The sequence below is a fragment of the Thunnus albacares genome, chromosome 19 (assembly GCF_914725855.1).
Source record: "Thunnus albacares chromosome 19, fThuAlb1.1, whole genome shotgun sequence".
NCBI lineage: Eukaryota > Metazoa > Chordata > Actinopteri > Scombriformes > Scombridae > Thunnus > Thunnus albacares.
Genome location: NC_058124.1, coordinates 27,783,867 through 27,804,655, shown reverse-complemented (window position 1 = coordinate 27,804,655; position 20,789 = coordinate 27,783,867). Strand labels below are relative to the sequence as shown.

Below are 20,789 nucleotides of genomic sequence, written 5' to 3'. Positions count from 1 at the left end.
ACAGAACGCAATGAGGACTTTCTTTTGAATGATCAACCTGTAATAATTTCCCAAAATTAGAAATCAGCTGTACTTAAACAGCACCCGACGTGTCTCAATGTACAGAACACACAAACAATTTTCATCACATATTTCTTTATTGGAACAGTTACAGTTATTAAGTGGTAAATCTACAAGACTTCGCAAAGTCATCCACCATCAAAAACTGACTACTGAAGAATCACTGTGAATTCCGACAGGTAGTTTTCTCAGTTATGCAACCTGCACAGGTGAACCTCCTCAGAAATGACTCAAATAAAATATTCTTTACAGACAGATGGTAATTAAATAGAGAGGTCCGCTAGTCTTCGTGCCGCTTTTGTGTGGTTGAGAGGTTGGCGGAGGGGTGTTTATGTGGGGCGCTCCCTGGGGCGGGTGACGTACTGCCACCACAGAGGGGGGAGGTCGCCCTCCTTGCGGGCAGGAGGGAGGGCCTCGGTCAGGGGGCCTCCGGCTGGAGTCTCGGCCTGCAGCTGGGCGACCTGGAACCAGACAGGAGGAAATAAAGGTTTACAACTAAGGCTGCGACTGATTATTATCTTCATTATTGTTTAATCTGCCAAAGACAATACTGTATGAGAAGAGTTCCTTTTACAGAGTAAGATTTGTTTATAATCTTTTACTTATCAATAAACACTCTGAATTTTAATTTCAAGTATTTTCCCCAGAAACTCCAGATGAAGTATGTTTCTGAGTGCTAAATAGGACAGTGACAAATTCTTCTTCCATTGTCACATGTGCCCTGGTTAGCGGATAAAACATGCCTCCTGTTGAAAGACAAGAAGCAGAGCAACCCACCTCTTTGTCCCAGCTCTGTGCTCTCAGTTTCTTCCACTGCTCTCTCTTGGAGAAGTAGTCAGGGTACATGGCCTTCTCGGAGGGGTGCCAGTGCTCCAGCACCCACTCTGGGACCTACAGGAACAAACCAGAGGATTTCAATCAACACCATGATTTTAACTTAATAAATATATTGTTCTAAATATCCTAAATCCTAAATATAATTGTTCCTAATAAGCCAAAATAGGCCACCTGACAAAAGCTATTAAAGTTTTGTGAATTTGTAATAGTACAAATACAACAATCAAGTATATTATTGTAAATTTTTTGTTGCTTTTTCATTAAAGAATGTTACATTTCTACAGATTTTTTTAACATCTGAGGACAGAACTTCTCAGACTGTGTGATACAATCCAGTTGCATTACCCTCCCATATCCAGCAGAGGGCAGTAACAACTCGACAGCCAGTGCAACACACACACACACACACACACATCACAACATCCTGCAAGTCAATGTCCGTCATAATTTTCTTATGAAAATATGACTATAAATAAAGCAGCTTGTATTTTAACACAGAAAACCACTGGTTATAAAAAGGGGGGTTAACAAGGCTTGCAAATCTATTGTAGCCTTGCAGAGCAACATCCTACAATTTAACTGTCTTCTTTTGCAGAAAACACTATAAAAGTCTTAAACCAACAAATTCAAATAATTTTATTTTTAAAATATTCTGTAGTTTCAAAAATTTTGAAAAAACTGCGCATATATATATATAAACTATTTCACGGCAATGTAAGAAAGAAAATAATCGAGAAGAAGGAAAATTATATCCAGTGGGAGATTATTTCACGGTGACTGACACAGACTCCATCGCATGAAGCCCTGCCTCACCTTGTAGCATTCATATCTCTCATAGGAAGTCCCTCCAGGAGAGTCGGGGAAGATGTAGGGCTGGGGATGTTGGTTGGCCCAGAACTCTTCCTCTCCCGCCTTCAGCATCATGGTGGCCTTCACCATGTCCTTCTCATTCTTGTTGTCATCGAAGCGAGCCCGCAGCATGCAGGCGTAGAACCGGTACTTGTCTCTGTGACGGATAAACACAACAACAGTTTAATTGATTAGTTTATAATTAAAATCATACGACCGACGATGCCCGAAGGAGAACCGGATGTATCTAGAAGAGAAAACACCCATCACAGTTTCCTTTACATGTCTGATTGTGTTCAACCAACAGTTCAAAGCCTAAAGATATTTAACTTAATGTATCATAAGACAAAAGAAGCAGAAAATCAACAGAGAAGCTGGAGCTAAAGAACTTTTAGTGTTTTTATTCTGACATGATTTAAACAACGAATCACTTAAATCAATCAATAAAACTAGCAGCTGATTCATTTTCTGTCGATTGGCTGATAATTTAATTTCCTCCACGACACGACTTGTCCTGTAAGATTGAGATTTTGAACGTTCACAAAGTCAGATTCTTCTTGATACTTCTCGATAATTCCTGATCAAAAACAACAATTTTCGTCCAAATAAAAAAATATTTCAGAAGATAAAACATTAGATATGTTTTAATCACAGCTTGATTGATGAATGAGTTGGTGAAGTTAGCTTGCAAGATACATAGCAGTAGTAATATCAACACATATGTCAGCAGGTAAGTAACAAGAAATTGTCAAATATATGTTGGCATTAGTTTAGAAGCATTACATTGTTTGCTGATTAGCAGTTTATTTTTTTTAACTTTAAAATGCCCAAATCAGTTCATAACTCGGCCACAACTGTAGCTCCTTATCAACCCTAGTTTGACATAAAGTAGAATAAGTTGTATGTTTATGTAAATAATGAATATTAACCAGTATTATGGTTGGGTTCAGGGTCTAATATACTTTATCTGCCATCAGTGTCCTTGTTATTGATTTCTATACCATGTACCATATCAAATTATAAGTTGATTAAGTTGATAAGTTGATCTTGCTAGTTATTTCATCACGTCTAACTAAAACTAACTGAGAGAGACAAACAATTACTAAAATGTGAAAAAAAGACAAATACTTAACCTTATTACACCTTACCAGAGCACTGAACCGTGTATACTCAGCAAAAAGAATATTATAGTTATGGTTATATCAATAGTGTCTATTCTATTTATACTTATTCTATTTACTGTTTTGAGTTGGTCTATTTCTTGTATATAATTTTGCAGTTAATTGTATTTGTTTCTTTGACCTACTTCATTGTTTTTGTGTTTTGATTTATGTCAAGTGGCTGCTGTAACTATCATAATATGTCTTCATATTCCTTCAGCAAACAACAACAAACTTTACATTGCTCAGTTCATTATACAGAACAGAGTTGCAGCTGTATACAACAAATAACAGATACTTTCCCTTGATGTGAGACTTTAACATTAACTTGATTTATTGGATCATAATTCATTATTATCGTGTCAATTAAGAACCAATTAATCGTGCGAGATTTGAAGCTCATGACATTGCTGTTTATAGAGTTAACTTTTCACATTACAGATAACAGTGGAGTGGAGAGTAAATAACAGCAACCGCAGGTTAAAGAAAACAAAATCTTCTCATGTATACTAATCGCACATTTCCAGCTGTATCCATTCACATTTATTTTATCATAACAATGACATTGACGTTATAAATTGAGAGTAAAGCTTGGTGTGGTTATTCAGATGTCAACGCTACATATCTGAATCTTTTCTCTGACTACTACAGTATTTTAAATAAACTTGCGTTAATTAGAAGTGACAGTGAAGATGTCAGTGACATATATTCTTGTTTTCATGAGGGCTGAATGAGCTAAAATGGATTTTGCAGCGGAAAAGCCTGACGCTAGGAATGAGTGACCTGGCTAACAGTTAGCTTAGCTGTTAGCTTGAACAGACCGCACTAAAACAGCGACCTTCCGCTGTTTTGTTCACTTTTCTCACACTGAGCTCACACGCAGACGGCTCCTCTTACCTAAAGATGCACCATGACTCGAGGTGTCTCAAGGATTTCTTGTAAAGTCGCAACACTTTCTGCTGGTGAGTGAGATAGGCAGAGGCCATTTTCACCGTCCCCTGTCACCTTCTCGCCGGACGACGCAGCACGGAGGATTCTGGGAGTCTGAGGCGGTTTTTTATTTACCGTAAAACACCTACAAAACGTACAAATTTATTTTATGTCTTTTCTTTTTTTTTTGAGGGTCAGGATTTACTCGTGAACGTTAGTAAAAAGTGAGTGTCTGAAAGCAAAATTGCTCCAAATTGTCTCTTGTTTATAATATTTGGAAAAGACGAGAATATAATGGGATTAAATTTGTGTCATTTTAATCAAACAATATCTTTCAGGAGTCAAACCAAAAATCTGTCAGGTTCACACTGATATCTGGAGACAGATTTTGGAAAATATCAATACTGCAAAATGACACCAAACATCTAGATATGTTTCCATTAGGGCTGCAGATTATGATTTTTTCATTATGGATCACTCTGCCAATTATTTTCTCAATTTATTGATCAACTGTTTAGTCTGTAACATGTCATTGAATTGTTACAATTTTCCCCAAATAACACTTCAATTAGGTTTTCTGTTTTGCAAAACAAACAAAAAAACGAGGAGCTGAAACCAGCAAATGGCATTTTTCCTCAATTAATGACTCAAATTATTCATAGCAATTAATTCCTACAGATTATGAGTCAAATAGGTATTATTGTGATTCCCATCTGCTACAGTAATTACGGTATTCCTACAGTATGGGACTGGTCAGAGCTGCATGTGTGGTTCTTTTCAGAAGCATTGCTCTTACAACCATGGCTCAGCACAAATTCATTGGTAAGACACATTTTTTTACAGCTAGATAAAACATAAGAAGCCAGAAGAAAGACGCTGAGTGTCTCTGCGTGTTGGTGTTTGTCGTAAACAGACCAGTCTGTATGTTTAGTTAGCATTGGAGCTAACTGAGTTAGCCCTGCTGAAAATGACAACACAGCAGCCACAGAGGCTTGCAGCTGTGTAGGGAAACGTCAGATAGACTGTCTCTGTCTGTCTCTTTATATCAGTTCACCACCCCTACTCAGAGCTTATACTGCACTACAGCCGCTACTACTAGCAGCAACAGGTGTTGTGTTGGCAGTAAAGTGACTCCTGAAGGTAGTGGTGGAAAATATTTGATTTAGCCTCTGTGAGAATCAAACCCTTTTAACTCTGTTACTGTGGGATTACAGCTGTGTCATAATAATCTCTCAAGCATCCAAATAAATGCATAAATAAATAGAAGAAAAATAAATCAAAAGCAAAAAATGACCTCAAAGGCAAAATGTACAAGAAAAGTTTTGTGGTCACTTGTTCAGTTTTGTTGCTTAATTCTTCAGTTTCAGTTCTGACACAAAGGGCGTGTGGGCAGGTGTTACAGGGCTGTAATTACTGTTGAAGGGACAGGTCAATGGTAAGTCGTACTTGTTGCACTTCCAGATCATTAAAACTGAACAATTCTGACCTGAAACTGAAAAGTTCAACAATCAAACTGAAAAATTAAGTGACAACAAAAGAGAAATCCTGATCAGTGAAAGAAAAGTGGAGAATATTGTAATCAAATGTTTCACTCTTGTGTAGTTTTATTGAAAGTTTTGCATTTGAGGTCACTGTTTTGCTTTCAGTTTATTTTTCACTGTCAATTTAATTTTTTTTTTGTTTGATTCTTGGGAGATTTTGGTCAATTATTATGACACCAATTTAGTCCCACATGTTACTCCTCATTAAGCTCCAAAGGGAAACTGAAGCCTTGACCATGCCTGTAGCCTTGGCAGGGTTATAATGATCTACAACTATTTTGATAAGCTATGAATAATTTATAAGTTTGTCATTTTTTCCTTTGTTTTATACAACAGGGTGTTAGGAAATTGTTTGGGCATTTTTCACTATTTTACAACATGTTACAGACTAAACAGCTGATCAATAAATACAGAAAATAACCAGCAGAATGATCCATAACGAAAATATTTGTTAGTTGCAGCCCTAATGCAAACATAACTAGATCAATAATACTTTGATAATTATCACGATAACAAGTTTGTCCATATCATCCACACATTATCGCTTCCAGCACATCAATGATGTATCACAAGAAAACGTTTGCTGTCATATCGCAGTATCGATATTTCCCAAAATGTCTGTCTCCAGATATCGGTGTGAACCTGACAGATCCCATGTTCAGAGGACTCTACAGAGGGAAGCAGAAACACGACGGTGAGCATCTCCTCTTTTATTATTCTGACTTCTGAGCTGTTGGAGGAAAAGTTTGTCTGAGACCAGCTGTGTTTTTCTGACAGATGACTTCGATCAGATCATCGACAGAGCTCTCAAAATCGGCGTTGAAAAGGTAAGACATGCGTCCATCACTTTGATATTAGTGCACATATCCCAGATAGAAATAGCTCAACAGCTACTGGATGGATTGCCATGAATTTTGCACGGTCCCTCCCCCCCCCCCTCCCCCACAGGATGAACCCTCATGACTTTGCATCAAGCTTCCACTAGCAGGTCAAAATTTCCACTTATCCAATGAAAAATCTCAACATCAACCAGATGGATTGGCTCAGACGCTCATGTAGGGCTGCAATTAATGATTACATTATCCATTAATCTGGCGGTTATTTTCTCAATTAATCAATTATTCGTTTGGATGATAATGGTGAAAAATATCAATCACTGTTTCCCCCAAACCCAAGATGCAACCAATGATGATAAAGAACTGAAGAAACCTGAAAATATTCACATTGAGGAAGCATGAACAAGAGAATTTTATCATTTTTTCTTTAAAAAAAACTCAAAACGATGAATTACTTTTCGGAATAGTTGGTGATTAATTTTCAGTTGGTCGACTTATTGATTAATTGACTAATCATTGCAGCTGTACACTCTTGCTTCAGATGATGAAACCTAATGACTTTGGTGATCCGCTGACTTTCCAACTTGCACCCGATGATGTCGACATTTGTTGTTTCGAGTAAAATATTAACAACTACTGGAACAACCCTGGTGATCCTTAAACGTTTCCTCCAGCATTGTCCTCAGGTCAAAACAAATGACGTTCCCATCATCCCCTGCTGCGCACCGCTGTCTCTAAATACAGCCTCACAGAGCTGCTAGCATGGTTGTACATTGACAAAAAAGTCTTATGTCTTTAGTCTTTAGTCTCAGTTGTAAGTAATGTGATATCTGTTGCTTTGTTACAGTTCATGATCACAGGAGGAAGCCTCGAAGACAGCAGGGAGGCCCTTAAACTAGCCGAGAGCAGAGGTAACGATAGCAATGACAAACGTATTGCGGACCAGAGTGCACGTCAATGAATGGTATTTAGTTGATTTACAGTGTCCATGAGTCTTTTTAAGACTGTATTGCAGAGCCAAGGGGCAAGACCAACATGATGTGATTTTTTTTATTCCGCTTCACTTCTTCATGAGCAGAATGAGCCAAACCAAGCTAATGTTTTTTTTTTTTTTCTTTATCTCCTTCATGACAGATGAGTTCTTCTGCACGGTCGGCTGCCATCCGACCCGCTGCAGTGAGTTTGAGCAGAGTGGAGAATCGGAGTACTTCTCCGGGCTGAGAGAGCTGGCAGCAGCACACAGAGGAAAGGTGGTGGCCATTGGAGAGTGCGGACTAGGTGAAAAGAAAATTATAAAGCACATGTGTAAAAACAGAAATTATTCCCGTTTTTATCCACAAGAAATGAGATACTTATGTCAGTGTTTCTATTATTGAATGAAGTGTTGATACTATGATATGATGTGGGTCTTCTCTCCTTGTTCCAGATTTTGACAGATTGGAGTTTTGCCCAAAGGAGACTCAACTCAAGTAAGTTAATCAGGGCTGCAACTAACGATTATTTCCATTATCAAGTAATCTTCCAATCTTTTTGATGAATCGTTTCGGTCTATACATTTATCAAAAATCTGTGTAAAATGCCCATCATAATTTCCTAGAGCCCAAGGTGACATCATCAAATGTTATTTTTTGTCCGACCAACAATCCAAAATCCAAAACATCCAATTTAAGACAAGAATAAGTAGCAAATTCTCAAATTTAAGACACCTGAAACCATCGAGTATTTGCTTAAAGAACAACCTAAACAATTATTCGATTATCAAAATAGTTGCTAATTGATTAATGAACTAATCGTTGCAGCTCTAAAGGTTGTATGTCTCTACTGAGTATTTAAAGCTGCACTAACCCTCCCTCCAACTCTTCCGACCCATCAAAATGTACATTTGGCCACTGATGCCTTGTCACAGGTTGTATACGTCAGAAGATTGTTCCTTCTCAGATTGTTTGATTCAAATGTTTTTTTAGGGCCAAGAGACCTTCATCACATGCTCTGATGATATGACTAAAAGCTCAAAATAACTAATAATAGATAGTTCTAAGTGTTTTTCTTCTATAAGTTTGGACTCATCGATGCTTCCAGCACTTTAGCAAAGATTTAGCTGGGTAGAGCGGTGGTTGTCCTGCAGGGCCAAATACCAGTGATTCTGAGGCTGCCTAAGTGAAGAAACAAATATTAACCCTTCTTCAGTGATGGTCTTGTTCCCCTGGTCGCCTGACATTGGTGCATCAGGTGCTTTGACCCTGATACACCTGCTTACAGTTCTAGTGTCTTTAATTATCTTTTCATCCTAGATTCACATCTTCACAATGTTCCAACTGCAGCCTATGTTGGAAATACAGCTACAAGTGATTATTTGTATTAGCAATTAATCTATCAATTATTTATTTTGTTACTTGATAAAATGTCCACAAGGACATCTTTAAACTACTTGATTTGTCTTACCAACAGGCCCAAACCCAAAGATATTAAATTTACAATGATATAAAATATCTAAATATAAAAATTATTATAATATATAAAAATAAAATATTTGTGCATTTTCGTTGATTAATCAACAATATTGTTGTCTTTCAGTTTGCTGCTGTCTCCGTATCTCACAACTATAACAGTAACTACGTTTCTCTCTCTGGCCTGCGACAGATACTTTGAGAAGCAGTTTGACTTGGCAGAGGAGACCAAGCTGCCCATGTTCCTGCACTGCAGAAACTCACATCAAGAGTTCATAGGTGGGTTTGTGCATCAAAGGCCTGGTCTGGTAGGAGACCCAGAACATGCTGGATGGATGGATGGATGGATGGATGGATGGATGGATGGATGGATGGATGGATGGATGGATGGATGGCTGGCTGGCTGGATGGATGGATGGATGGATGGATGGATGGATGGATGGATGGCTGGCTGGCTGGCTGGCTGGCTGGCTGGATGGATGGATGGATGGATGGATGGCTGGCTGGCTGGGTGGGTGGGTGGATGGATGGATGGATGGATGGATGGATGGATGGATGGATGGATGGCTGGCTGGATGGCTGGCTGGCTGGGTGGATGGATGGATGGATGGATGGATGGCTGGCTGGCTGGCTGGGTGGATGGCTGGATGGATGGATGGCTGGGTGGATGGATGGATGGATGGATGGATGGATGGCTGGCTGGCTGGCTGGGTGGATGGATTGATGGATGGATGGATGGGCCTCGTCTGTTTCATAAGAGGGATTTTTTTCAGTTAAAGGAATTCACTGTTTCTTTGCTCTGACAGACATCATGAAGAGAAACCGAGACAGATGTGTTGGAGGAGTGGTGAGATTCATTTATTTACTTTTCTTATAACTGTAGTTAACAGTAATAAATGCACCAGAGATAGAACTGAAACATCAAGTCAGGATCCAGCTTCTTACCTGTAGTTGTCTCTTTCAGGTCCACTCATTCGATGGGACGCCAGAGGACGCTGCTGCCCTCATTGACCTGGACCTTTATATCGGAATAAATGGATGGTGAGAGAATTTTGAAATGTGATGTTGAAGTTTGCCCCCCCGAACCTTAAAACCTGACCTGACCTGATCCACATCTGTTTGAAGGACATTTTAATGGCACATATTAACGATTCTGCAACTTCATTCTATGTTTCAGTTCCTTGAAAACAGAAGCCAATATTGAAGCTATGAAGTCTATCCCCACCGAGAGACTTATGATAGAAACAGGTGAGTTGGAGCCAGTTAGCTGTAATTAAGAAAGTCACTGACAGAATGTGGCCATTAAATAGGTGACAGAACCTTGATGTTAACTTTTTAAAGCCAAATGTTCCTGATATTCCAGTTAAGTAGGAATTTGTATTTTGTCGACTCTGTATATACTTTTTCCAGCTTGTCTTGTGACACATTGAAATCTAAGATAACATGTTTTATCACAATTCACATTGCTGCTGTTAGTGTGGTTATTAAACTGTTATATTAAATTCATGTTTGTATTAATACCTTCCTGTTTCTTCCCAGATGCTCCGTGGTGTGGCGTGAAGAACACTCACGCAGGCTCCAAATATCTTAAAACTACATTTCCAACAAAGAAGAAATGGGAGGCCGGACACTGTCTGAAGGACAGGAATGAGCCCTGTCACATCATGTGAGTAACGTCGGTGTGAAGTTAGAAGTTAGTATCTCTGTAGAACTCAATGAATCACTAAATTTCATTAGCTAACGTCTACATTTCACTGATTGTCCCCCGCCTGCAGACAAGTTCTAGAGGTGATGGCAGCAGCGAGAGAAGAAGACCCAGCGGAGCTGTCCAACACAATCTACAACAACACCGTCAAAGTGTTCTTCAGCTCCAGCTGATGATAAACCAGATTAAACCTTCACGGGAGCGAGTGTGTGTCTTGTATGTGTGTGCCTCTCTGAATGATGGGTCCAGGTGTGAAACTCAAGTCAAATAGCTTCTGATCTGTCTTCCTCTCAAATAAAGAAATTACATTTTTCACGTGCTGAAACTATTTGTCCTTTCTCTCTTTCATTTACCTGCAAATTAAGTTCCTACTGGTTTCTTGACTGTTGATAACAAACATTAAACCATCATTATAAAGATGTGGTAACTTGTGGTTGGCATTTATAATTGTTATTTTAAAAACTCCCCTTTAAACATCTTTAAACTCATAATTTTTTCACTTTTTTAACATAATATATTTTATACAGTGAATTTTATACACAAAATACATAACTATAAGAATACAAAATGCTTCAAAGTACTGTGTGCAAGACTATTCTAGTTATGTATAACGTAATAAAACCACTGAATATTGATGACCTTGTTGAAAGAAAAAAGCATTTACATATAATTTCCACAGACACAGAGTGCAGTTTTTGTTAAACTTAACCACATACAGATTGGAGGAATGTAAAAATGTTCTTTGTGGAGTCACAGATGTGATTTTTATGTTTTGCTTGCAGCAATCACACAACCAGAAAATGTAATTTCTGAAGAAATTGCGTTTGATAGCTGAAAGCTGAAATTGATTGCTGGCAGCTGAAAAGATTCTAATAAAAAGAAAAATTCTACCAAGACCAACATGGCCTACAGTTGGGATCAAACTTACAACCTGGTGTATGTTAGACAGCACTGAGCTACCATGTGACACCGTAAATAGCAAACAAGATCAGATTTTCACATTTAGACTTTAGCTCTGACATTCCTATAATATTAAAGGGTACTGTTGTCGCATTACATGATGTTATATAATAACTATGTTAAGCAACGTTGTTTATAAGAGCAGAGTTATGAGGAGCGCTGCCATGAGCCAGTACTGAATCCAGAACCTCGTCATCTAACAGGGACTTAACCACAGAGCCAGCAGGGAACCCTGAAATGCAGACCACAATTTCACATCTTGTTGAGAAAAAATTGATTTGCCCTAAAATGAAGTTTCTAGCTCAGAGATTTGAATATTATTAGTGGCAGCAGGACTAGCTGAGAGTGAGGATGTAATGTGTGTACAAAGTGTTTGAAGGAAGAAAGAATCTGTAAGTTTAAGAAGTGGGAGGGTGAGGAGACACACTGCTGCTGAAGGTCTAGATCTCAAAAACTATAACTCCTATGGGAAATATATTTAGACTTTGAGAGAGAGGAGGCTTGTGGCAACATTTTAAGGTATGATATGTGCTTGAGGAGTTCAAACTGTGGGAGTGAGACAAACCCACACAACACACTGATGAGGTCTGAAAATTGCTGTAAATACCCTCAATTTAGACTTCAATTTCTCTAAAAGTACAAAAGGTATCACAACACAGAATACAACTTTGAAAATTCAAAGTTTTGTTGACGATTTAAAGTTTGAATGGGGACTGTAGGATAAGAGATGTCCAAGCAGTGGAGTTTCAAAGTAATAGACTTCCCTTATAAATTTTGATGTTTAAAATTTTAATTTGAAACTCAAAGTGCTACAGTATTAATAACATAGAACACACAACATAAAGAAAATAATAATAATGATAAGAAGAAGAAGAAGAAGAAGAAGAAGAAGAAGAAGAAGAAGAAGAAGAAGAAGAAGAAGAAGAGGAAGAAGACGATTTAAGATGAAAAAGCCTTCCTGAAATAAAGTTTTTTTTTTAAATTACACTCGTAATATCTCAAAACATATTTTATCTCACTGTGGCCCTAATACTGCCTTTAAAATAGAGAGTAACAAAAACTTAAATAGTGTTTTAGTGAACGTTTTACGTCACCTGCCACACCCTCTGACGCCACAACACCGGAACAGACGTTCGGTTACGTCACGTTGGAACAGTCCTTCTCGAACAGCCTAGCAACTTCTGCGGTCTTCAAAAAAAAAAAAAAAAAAAAAAAAAAAAAGAAGAGGAAAAAAAAACTTCCTGAAGCTAACAACCCGGACAGAAAATGGACGCTAGAAAGATATCTTATATCTTGATGTTTTCGTGAGTGCTGCGGTGTGACGGCTGGTGGCGGTAATAACGCGACAGTCTGGCGTTAAACAGAAGAAGAAGCAGCAACAGGAGGTTGAGCGGAGCGGACATGGCGGACGACAGCAGGTTCCCAGCTGCCAGATAAACGCCAGCAAAAAAAGCAAAGCGGAGGACGAGAGGCAGCTGCCGGGGGACTTTTTTAATGTTACATGGATAACCGGCGCTCTCCGGGACTGTAAGCCCTCCCAACTGAAGCCGCATGGCGTCCACTCAAGCCCGGCTGGGCCAGCAGGCCTTAGCGGTGCTAGATGTGGCTCTGCGAGTTCCCTGCATCTTTATTATCGACGCCATTTTTAACTCTTATTACGACCCCGGTTCGGGCTGGGCCGGGGCGATGGGGAAGGTTTTGGTCAGAGTCATGGGTAAGCATTTCTTAAAGTGTAAAGTCTTGTTCAGGAGCTCCCAAAATCTGTCAACAAAACACGACAAGGTGACAGCTAGCTGGCTGCTAGCCCTGAACGTTAGTCAGCAGTGTGAAGCCATGTCACCTGTCACACCGGCTAAAGCCGATTTAACCGGCAGCAGAAATATCAATACAAGCCAGTTTTGTCTGACACAAAGCTTAACAGGTTTACCTAAAACCTGATGTAGTCTGGTTTGACGCCGGCTAGCAGCTAACGTCAGCTGTTTTGTCACAGCTGTTTGGTCAAATTCTTGTTTCCCTTCCTTTTAAAACCTTCCTCAACTCAAAAATACGTTATTTAGCTTCACTGTACAGAATGATGTACGTGTCGAGTTTGACACTAGAAAGGTTGTTTTCACATTCAGCTACTGAAAATGGAAAGTTTCTCTGCGCTCATTGAAGATTTTACTGGGGTGGGAGCTGTGAGCAGTGACATCACACATAGTTTGAAAGCTAGTCCGGGTCCAAAATTCAACTTACAGAGGTGTGACGTGGAAACCTGAAGCCTCCACTGAAATGAAATATATTTACATATTTATAGATGATGGATTTTTTTAGAGTATGTTAAATACGTCTTATAACAGGCTTATTACTATGAGGGATATTTTTATGCAGCCTACCTGTCAACATATGCCTCTTTATCCTCTGTGATGTTGCGTAGAAAACAGAAGTCTGTCTGAAAACAACAGTCAAACAAGTGTTTTAGTGGCAGATATCATGTCGTTCAGTCTCAGCGTGCTATAACTGTTGTATAACTGACTGTTGTTGACTTTAATCTCCTTAGAACAACAGCAGAAGAAAAAATAATGTTCAGCAACAACTTTGATTTTGAGTATTTTGGAAGTATTTCATTGACAAAATGACAAACAAAGAATTAGCTATATATGGCGTTGAGCTGGTCTCTTTCCAAAATGATTTGAATATCTGTTAAGAGCCATAATAAGACAAATAGTAGATGGATCAACGTCACGTCATTAAAGGACAAGTCTGTCTTAAACCAGCAGTCAGGTGTCCATATGAACAGTGAAAGAGGTTTTCCTCGCTGTAATCATTCCTCCTGTTCATACTGGATATTAAAAGATCCTTCAAATGTGTTTTCAGTGTAAGTGATGGAGGCCAAAATACACAGTGTGTCCACACAGTCATTTAAAAGTCTCTGTGAAGCTTATATTCAGCTTCAGCAGTCTGAGTTAGTCATATCAAGTGGATATCTGACACATTTACAGTCTTTTTAAGCATCAAATTCCCTCTTTGTGTTTCCTCGGACAGTGTTTCCCTGTTGAGCTGCAGGTGGAAGTATAGTAACAAAAAGAGGGACTTCCATTGTAAGGTCATTATGAAGGGATCTTCTACCGGTCAGTATGAACAGGAGGAATGATTACAGCAAGAAAAACAGGTTTCACTGTTCATTTGGGCTCCAGGCAAAAATTGTGAGCTCATCCTTTAACTGAGTATATATTCATCTAAAGCGTGGACTTATACTGAATATATGGGCCTTATGAACAACATTAATATTGCAAATAATTCCTTTTTTTTCTGACCAACAAATTCAAAACCCAACATGTGTTCAGTTTACCAACACACACTAAGAAAACCACATTTCATTCACATTAATGGACCCAGAACCATTGAAATCTTCAAATTTTTAGCTTAAAATGACTTATATGTTCCTCTAACTTCATTTCCTGTTGATGGACTCTAGTAACCACATCATCATCTTAGTATTCCTGTCTGATATTAATGGAAATATTCAAGATCTTGTTGCAGGAAGTGAAACATATGTTCATTTTTTCTGGTAAGGATTTACTTCCTGTTCATTTTGACATTAGAGTAAAATGACATTTAAGTTAATGATACTGTAACTGTATAACAAAAATTTGGCATAATATTCTATTTGATTATTCAGCAGTCACATTACATTATTACATTATTACATTATGGCATAATAATCATAGTCACATGAGCGGGGACAGGTATAGATGAAGCCTTTCACTGCCTTGAACTCAGTCGACACTAATCCCAGTTTTCATGCTCTCTAAGAACAACCTGTTGTAGCTTAATGTTGAGGCATTAACAGACATACAGATAAACAGCAAGCGGGTTACATAATTCCCTTGTTTGTACAGTTTGTAGACCTTTGAACTACTCGTGCCCTCTGAAAATCCTCTCGGTGTTAAGAGTCCAGCGCCGCCGGGTTAGAAGCAAGTGGCGACGGGCCAAAACGAGGTGCTCGTCAAGTAGGTCAGCCAACGGTCCGGTCTCATGTTTCCCCCACCACACGATTCTTAACATTTAGTTCCCTCACATACAGTATGCCTAGAAACTTTGGCCTGATATACAACTAAAAACAAGTCTTAATAAAACTGAAATGTGAACTTTGTTTATGTCATTTCAATTTAAAGTGTAGTCAGCGAGGTTCTTCTCCACAGACAATAAGAGCCCACGTTAATGTTGTTTTGTGTTTATTTAAAAAAAAGGCACATTTGGAAGCTCTCTTTAATCCTACATTAAAAAAAAAAAGCTTATGACAACACGAGTAAAACTATAGCTAAAAGCAAAACTAAACCTTTAACCCTTTACTGGGACGTAGGATGGTATAATGAGCCTCTTTATTTGACAGGATAAAACAGGTGGTGCAGGGCCGTCACATATATGCAAAGACCTCTGACGTCACGTTTTACTGCAACGCTGCACAGATAGCACTGCTAGCAGATAGCACATCGTCCGACTGGTTCAGCTCATCCACAGCCAATCAGAATGCAGTATTCGTGCTTTATGCTGGTTGCTGTGCTATTATGTGTATTGTTGACAGCGTTCCTTTCTCGTTTTATCCATTTTGTGGTTTTATTTTTCATCTCATGGTAGTAATTTTTCCACTGTGCACCTTTTTTTTTTTTTTTTATGTCTTAAGAAATGTTTGACAGTTTGTTGTGCTTTGCCTGGATGTTTTTCTGCTTTCCGGACTGTGTTCACACTTTATTGATTGTCGTGAGCTTCCAATAAGACAAACTAATCCGCCGTGTCTTGTGTTTTTCTAGGCGTCCTCATCTCCAGTGTGGTGCTGCTGCTCTCCCAGAAAGCCTTGTTCAAGTTCTACACCCTCTTCTTCGCCGTTCTTCTGGGCATGGCGGCGGTCCTCATCAACTACTACGCCACCTCTCACATAGACTTCTACAGCGCCTACTACAAAGCGGCGCTGGGCTTCAGGCTGCTGCCGAGGAACGGGCCGACGCTGTGGCTGGGCATGGCCGCCGTCCAGCTCGTCTTCGGGGTGGGCTACGTGTTCCTGCTCAACCTCCAGTCCGTGTGCGCCGCGCTGGTGGTCCTGGACATCATGATCCCTCTCTGGGGGTTGATGATCGAGCTGCCCGTGGACGTCAGGCAGCTGGTGGCCGTGTTCTCGGGCCTGGCGCTGGCCCTCAACACGGCCGTGTGCCTGGCCATGAGGCTCAAATGGTTTTACTACTCCTGCCGGTACGTCTACCTGCTCGTACGGCACATGTACCGGATCTACGGGCTTCAGCTGCTGCTAGAGGACACGTGGAAGAGGATCAGGTTCCCCGACGTGCTGCGGGTGTTCTGGCTGACCCGGGTCACCGCCCAGGCGCTGATACTGGTCTACGTGGTGCGGGCGGTGAGGAGGGAGAGCGGCGACGCCACGGGTGCTGCAACAGACGGCAGCTCCGACTCACAGGTAAGATCAGAACCGTTGAGTCTGCTTTTAATGCAGGTCTGCAACGTAGAAAAGAAGAAATTAACTTAACTCACCTGCCAGGGGGACGGTTAGATTGATAGTTTAGACGCACATAAAAAACACATACGGTGCACATGTCTACACTGTAAAGGGACAAACAGATATTTTATTACATGTATATGTGGTGGATAGTCTTCTAAGATTTACTCGCCAACCGGAAAATCTACCTGCACTCTGCGCTTGTCTAGAGTCCAGCTGATACATCAGGATGGATGATTTCTTTATATCAAATCAGCGTTTATGTCGGCCAACAGGTAGCAAGAATTTTCAGTACAGAAATGCCAAAGATACGATTCAGGTTATTTAAAAACGGTGTCTGAAAAGTTTTTCATCTGTAAAATGTTGTGCTCAGTATATATCATGGTGAAAAAACAACCAAATTTAAAGGATCCTTATAAAAATGTTATGTATTTGTGTTAAAAAGACTAATATCTGCTAATATATCGCCATCAGCTTTTAAATCTCATATGTCAGTGTCAGCATCAATAATCCAGTATCTGTCAGGCTCTAATGCTGGTTCTCGTGTAGCTGTGTGACTGTACCGTTTCCATGGTTTCTTGCAGGGTTACCTGCTGAGCTGGGACGTGTTCTGGGATCTGACCAGTAACCTGATCATCTCCGGCTGTGACTCCACGCTCACCGTTCTGGGGATGAGCGCCGTCATCTCCTCTGTGGCGCACTACCTCGGCCTCAGCATCCTGGCCTTCATCGGTACGACTGAGTGTGTGTGTGTGTGTGTGTGTGTGTGTGTGTGTCTGTGTGTGTGTGTGTGTGTGTGTGTGTGTGTGTGTGTGTGGTCCGCAGGAAATATGTTGTACACGCTGGACAACATTTAGAAACATTTAGTGAAAATGTGCCTGAAGTTTGGTGTTTTGTCTTATTCAGGTTCGACGGAGGAGGAAGATAAACGTTTAGGTTTCGTGGCTCCCGTTCTGTTCTTCATCCTGGCTCTGCAGACCGGCCTTAGCAGCCTGGACCCCGAGGAACGCTTAGTATGTCATCACAGCACCCACAACCGATAGACACGTTGATCACTAATTTGTGTATAATGAGAGGATGTAGAGAGGGATCAGAAACTGGATGTTCACTTTGTTTCTCAACTTTTTTCTTTAACTTTCTTTATTATTTCTTTTCTTATCGTTTCCGTGTCGTCTCCGCCTTTTCCTCTAAACTAGCTTGACATCTGCAAGAGCTGCTGCTATTAACAAGCTCTTCCTGAAGCCTCTGATATACATACTGAACTCTTAAAGGCCAGTTCATGCTCTCTGCATCCACAGACAGCTGCACGCAAACGTCTGCAGAGCACGAACCGGCTTTCATAAAAATAAACAATCTAATAACCTCCTCAGATATAACCATGTTTAGTTATGTTTATGTTCTCAACGATTCGTCTGACAACTAAATAATAGAACTTATTACAAACAGAACTGCATGAAGTTATAGGACAATCCATCATACGAGGGTTGCACATTATGAAAATTCAACCATATTTCATGCTTAAAGCTGCTTCGCTTTTAATGATCAGTCAGTTTGTGTTGGTTTATTTAAAAAAAAGATTGAATTGATCAGATCGCCACGGTGCACAGTTCTATCAATACTCTGTAAAAGAAGATGCAGATGATATTTATGTTTTCTATTTGCTTTTATTACAGAAGTTTGTCTGTTGTTCTTAAAGTCTGTTGAAGCTCACAGGCATGTTGAACTGGTTTTATAGAGAATATCCTCTTGCTATCGTGATACATCATGTAGAAACTCAGAGGTTGCGGTTTAGCGTCACATGTCAAGAGAGTTGAACCCTCTCTCGCTTTGCCCCCCGAAGGTCCGCCTGAGCCGCAACATGTGCCTTCTGCTGACGGCCATCCTGCACTTCATCCACGGCATGACCGACCCCGTCCTGATGTCCCTCAGCGCCTCTCACGTCTCCTCTTTTCGCCGCCATTTCCCCGTGCTGCTGGTGTCCCTGGCGCTCTTCGTGCTCCCCGTGGCGCTCAGCTACGCCCTCTGGCACCACTACGCCCTCAACACCTGGCTCTTCGCCGTCACCGCCTTCTGCGTGGAGCTCTGCCTCAAGGTGAGGACGGAGGGTTTGATCACGCGTTCGTTAAGCTCTCGGTGTTTCACGTCTGTTGATACATGTAAATAACGTGGAAACGGTCATGGAGTCTTTGTTTTCCTGCGGGGCTAAAGACGCCGTATGTAACTCGTTTCCCTCCCTCCCTCCAGGTGGTGGTGTCGCTGACGGTCTACGGCCTCTTCATGGCCGACGGCTTCTCCAACGTCTTGTGGGAGAAGCTGGACGACTACGTCTACTACGTGCGCTCCACGGGCAACATCATCGAGTTCCTGTTCGGCGTCATCATGTTCGGGAACGGCGCCTACACCATGATGTTCGAGTCGGGCAGCAAGATCCGCGCCTGCATGATGTGCCTGCACGCCTACTTCAACATCTACCTGCAGGCCAAGAACGGCTGGAAGACCTTCATCAACCGCCGCACGGCCGTGAAGAAGATCAACTCCCTGCCGGAGGTGCGCGGCGACCAGCTGAGCGACATCGAGGACGTGTGCGCCATCTGTTACCAGGAGTTCGCCACCTCGGCGCGCATCACGCCCTGCCACCACTACTTCCACGCGCTGTGCTTGAGGAAGTGGCTCTACATCCAGGACACCTGCCCCATGTGCCACCAGAGAGTCTACGTAGAGGAGGAGAGCCGAGACAGAGCCGCCTTCTCCAACAACAACGGGGGCTACGCAGCCGCGCCGCAGGACGCCGCTCCGGCGGCCCCTCCGGCGGCGGGGGAGAACCAGCACGGACAGCCAGACGACGAGCTGCCGGTCGACGGGGCGGCGGCCGGAGCGGCGGCGGCGGCCGCGGGCGGGCCGGGAGAACTGGACAACGAACTGCTGGAGGACAACGACAGCATAGAGTACGACGAAGACGAGTGGGGGACTCAAAACGGCGGCACGCCGATAGAAGAAGACTATATCAATGATGACACAGACTCCACAGAGGACTGACAATAAAAGATCTATAGATAAATATACATATATCTTTATTATATTTAACTTAAAAAGAATTATAAAACACAACTTCAGCAACTTAATTTGTTCTTGAAAAATGTCAGGGATGTCATTTTCTTTTCTTTTTTTTTTTTTTTTCTTGTTAGTTTCTTTTTGTTTGATTTTGAATTTGGGTTTTACTCTATAAGGGCTCAAGGAAGAGTAACTGCTGCTCTCAGTCTGTGTGTATGAATGCATCTGTGTGTGTGTGTGTGTGTGTGTGTGTGTGTGTGTGTGTGTGTGTGTGTGCGTGTCGGGGCTGCGTGACGTAGACCAAAAATCATATTGATGTTTTCGTCTTGACGGATTATCGGGGATCCCTGATACAGATCTCCTACATGTGGGCACAGCTGTCTCTCTACACTGTTTATTTTCCCCACATCTCAAAAAAATCACACACACACATCAGTCAGATGAAATAAAAATATCAGATCTCTGCCTCGTTGAGCAAACTATTGAACGAAGGAAGGAAGTTTCAGCTACTGTTTTAAATTCAGTCACTTATGCAGCCCCAATGAGCAGGATATATATATATATATATATATATATATATATATATATATATATATATATATATATATATATATATATATATATATATATATATATATATATATATATATATATATATATATATATATATATATATATATATGACCTGGTGTGTGTGTGTGTGTGTGTGTGTGTGTGACTGCCGACATGAAATGTTGCTCAGATGATGTCTTAAAGATGCAGTTCACGTTTCCCTTGCAGTGTATTATTTGGAGGGAAAATGCTGGAGAGTGTTTTGGTTCGTTAACGACAAAACCGCGGAACAAACCCGAGCTCGGATCAATCTGACGAGTCGGTGTATTTGAGTGTTTTCAGGACTGATTTTATAAATGTGAAAGAAGTTTTT

The 20,789-nt window shown here is 40.8% G+C and overlaps 3 protein-coding genes and 1 long non-coding RNA gene across 4 annotated transcripts in view; 3 read left to right on the top strand and 1 right to left on the bottom strand.

The window, feature by feature from the left end:
* Nucleotides 1-118: 118 nt before the first annotated feature.
* On the bottom strand, nt 119-3,953 carry ndufb9 (NADH:ubiquinone oxidoreductase subunit B9). Its single transcript, XM_044336230.1, has 4 exons — nt 3,804-3,953; nt 1,711-1,903; nt 838-951; nt 119-521 (listed from the first exon to the last, which is right to left on the bottom strand). Exons 1-4 carry the CDS (start codon nt 3,890-3,892, stop codon nt 390-392), a joined length of 528 nt encoding a protein of 175 aa, XP_044192165.1. The 5' UTR covers nt 3,893-3,953; the 3' UTR covers nt 119-389.
* A 599-nt stretch (nt 3,954-4,552) lies between these two features.
* Nucleotides 4,553-10,789, top strand: tatdn1 (TatD DNase domain containing 1). Its single transcript, XM_044336229.1, has 12 exons — nt 4,553-4,658; nt 6,006-6,071; nt 6,155-6,204; nt 7,061-7,124; nt 7,348-7,491; nt 7,640-7,682; nt 8,854-8,939; nt 9,467-9,507; nt 9,625-9,701; nt 9,838-9,908; nt 10,200-10,326; nt 10,436-10,789. Exons 1-12 carry the CDS (start codon nt 4,580-4,582, stop codon nt 10,536-10,538), a joined length of 951 nt encoding a protein of 316 aa, XP_044192164.1. The 5' UTR covers nt 4,553-4,579; the 3' UTR covers nt 10,539-10,789.
* Nucleotides 10,790-12,431: 1,642 nt separating this feature from the next.
* On the top strand, nt 12,432-20,266 carry rnf139 (ring finger protein 139). Its single transcript, XM_044335905.1, has 6 exons — nt 12,432-13,039; nt 16,119-16,774; nt 17,398-17,545; nt 17,720-17,826; nt 18,654-18,905; nt 19,058-20,266. The coding sequence occupies exons 1-6, from the start codon at nt 12,877-12,879 to the stop codon at nt 19,847-19,849; spliced, it is 2,118 nt and encodes a 705-aa protein (XP_044191840.1). The 5' UTR covers nt 12,432-12,876; the 3' UTR covers nt 19,850-20,266.
* A 236-nt stretch (nt 20,267-20,502) lies between these two features.
* The window catches only part of LOC122969886, a 2,001-nt gene continuing 1,714 nt past the window's right edge, over nt 20,503-20,789 (top strand). Inside the window, exon 1 of the long non-coding RNA XR_006399106.1 lies at nt 20,503-20,789. This exon is cut by the window's right edge and continues 297 nt beyond it. This is a non-coding gene — a long non-coding RNA (uncharacterized LOC122969886).

Bases quoted from the DNA above. Each gene is read 5' to 3' on its own strand.
- ndufb9 (XM_044336230.1), bottom strand. From the start codon at position 3,892: ATGGCCTCTGCCTATCTCACTCACCAGCAGAAAGTGTTGCGACTTTAC. The intron at 1,904-3,803 runs GTAAGAGGAGCC...TATCCGTCACAG, and splicing joins GAGTCATGGTGCATCTTTAG to AGACAAGTACCGGTTCTACG. The intron at 952-1,710 runs GTGAGGCAGGGC...TTGTTCCTGTAG, and splicing joins AGAGATATGAATGCTACAAG to GTCCCAGAGTGGGTGCTGGA.
- tatdn1 (XM_044336229.1), top strand. From the start codon at position 4,580: ATGGGACTGGTCAGAGCTGCATGTGTGGTTCTTTTCAGAAGCATTGCT. The intron at 7,125-7,347 runs GTAACGATAGCA...CCTTCATGACAG, and splicing joins TAAACTAGCCGAGAGCAGAG to ATGAGTTCTTCTGCACGGTC. The intron at 8,940-9,466 runs GTGGGTTTGTGC...TTGCTCTGACAG, and splicing joins CTCACATCAAGAGTTCATAG to ACATCATGAAGAGAAACCGA.
- rnf139 (XM_044335905.1), top strand. From the start codon at position 12,877: ATGGCGTCCACTCAAGCCCGGCTGGGCCAGCAGGCCTTAGCGGTGCTA. The intron at 17,546-17,719 runs GTACGACTGAGT...TGTCTTATTCAG, and splicing joins CAGCATCCTGGCCTTCATCG to GTTCGACGGAGGAGGAAGAT. The intron at 17,827-18,653 runs GTATGTCATCAC...TGCCCCCCGAAG, and splicing joins TGGACCCCGAGGAACGCTTA to GTCCGCCTGAGCCGCAACAT.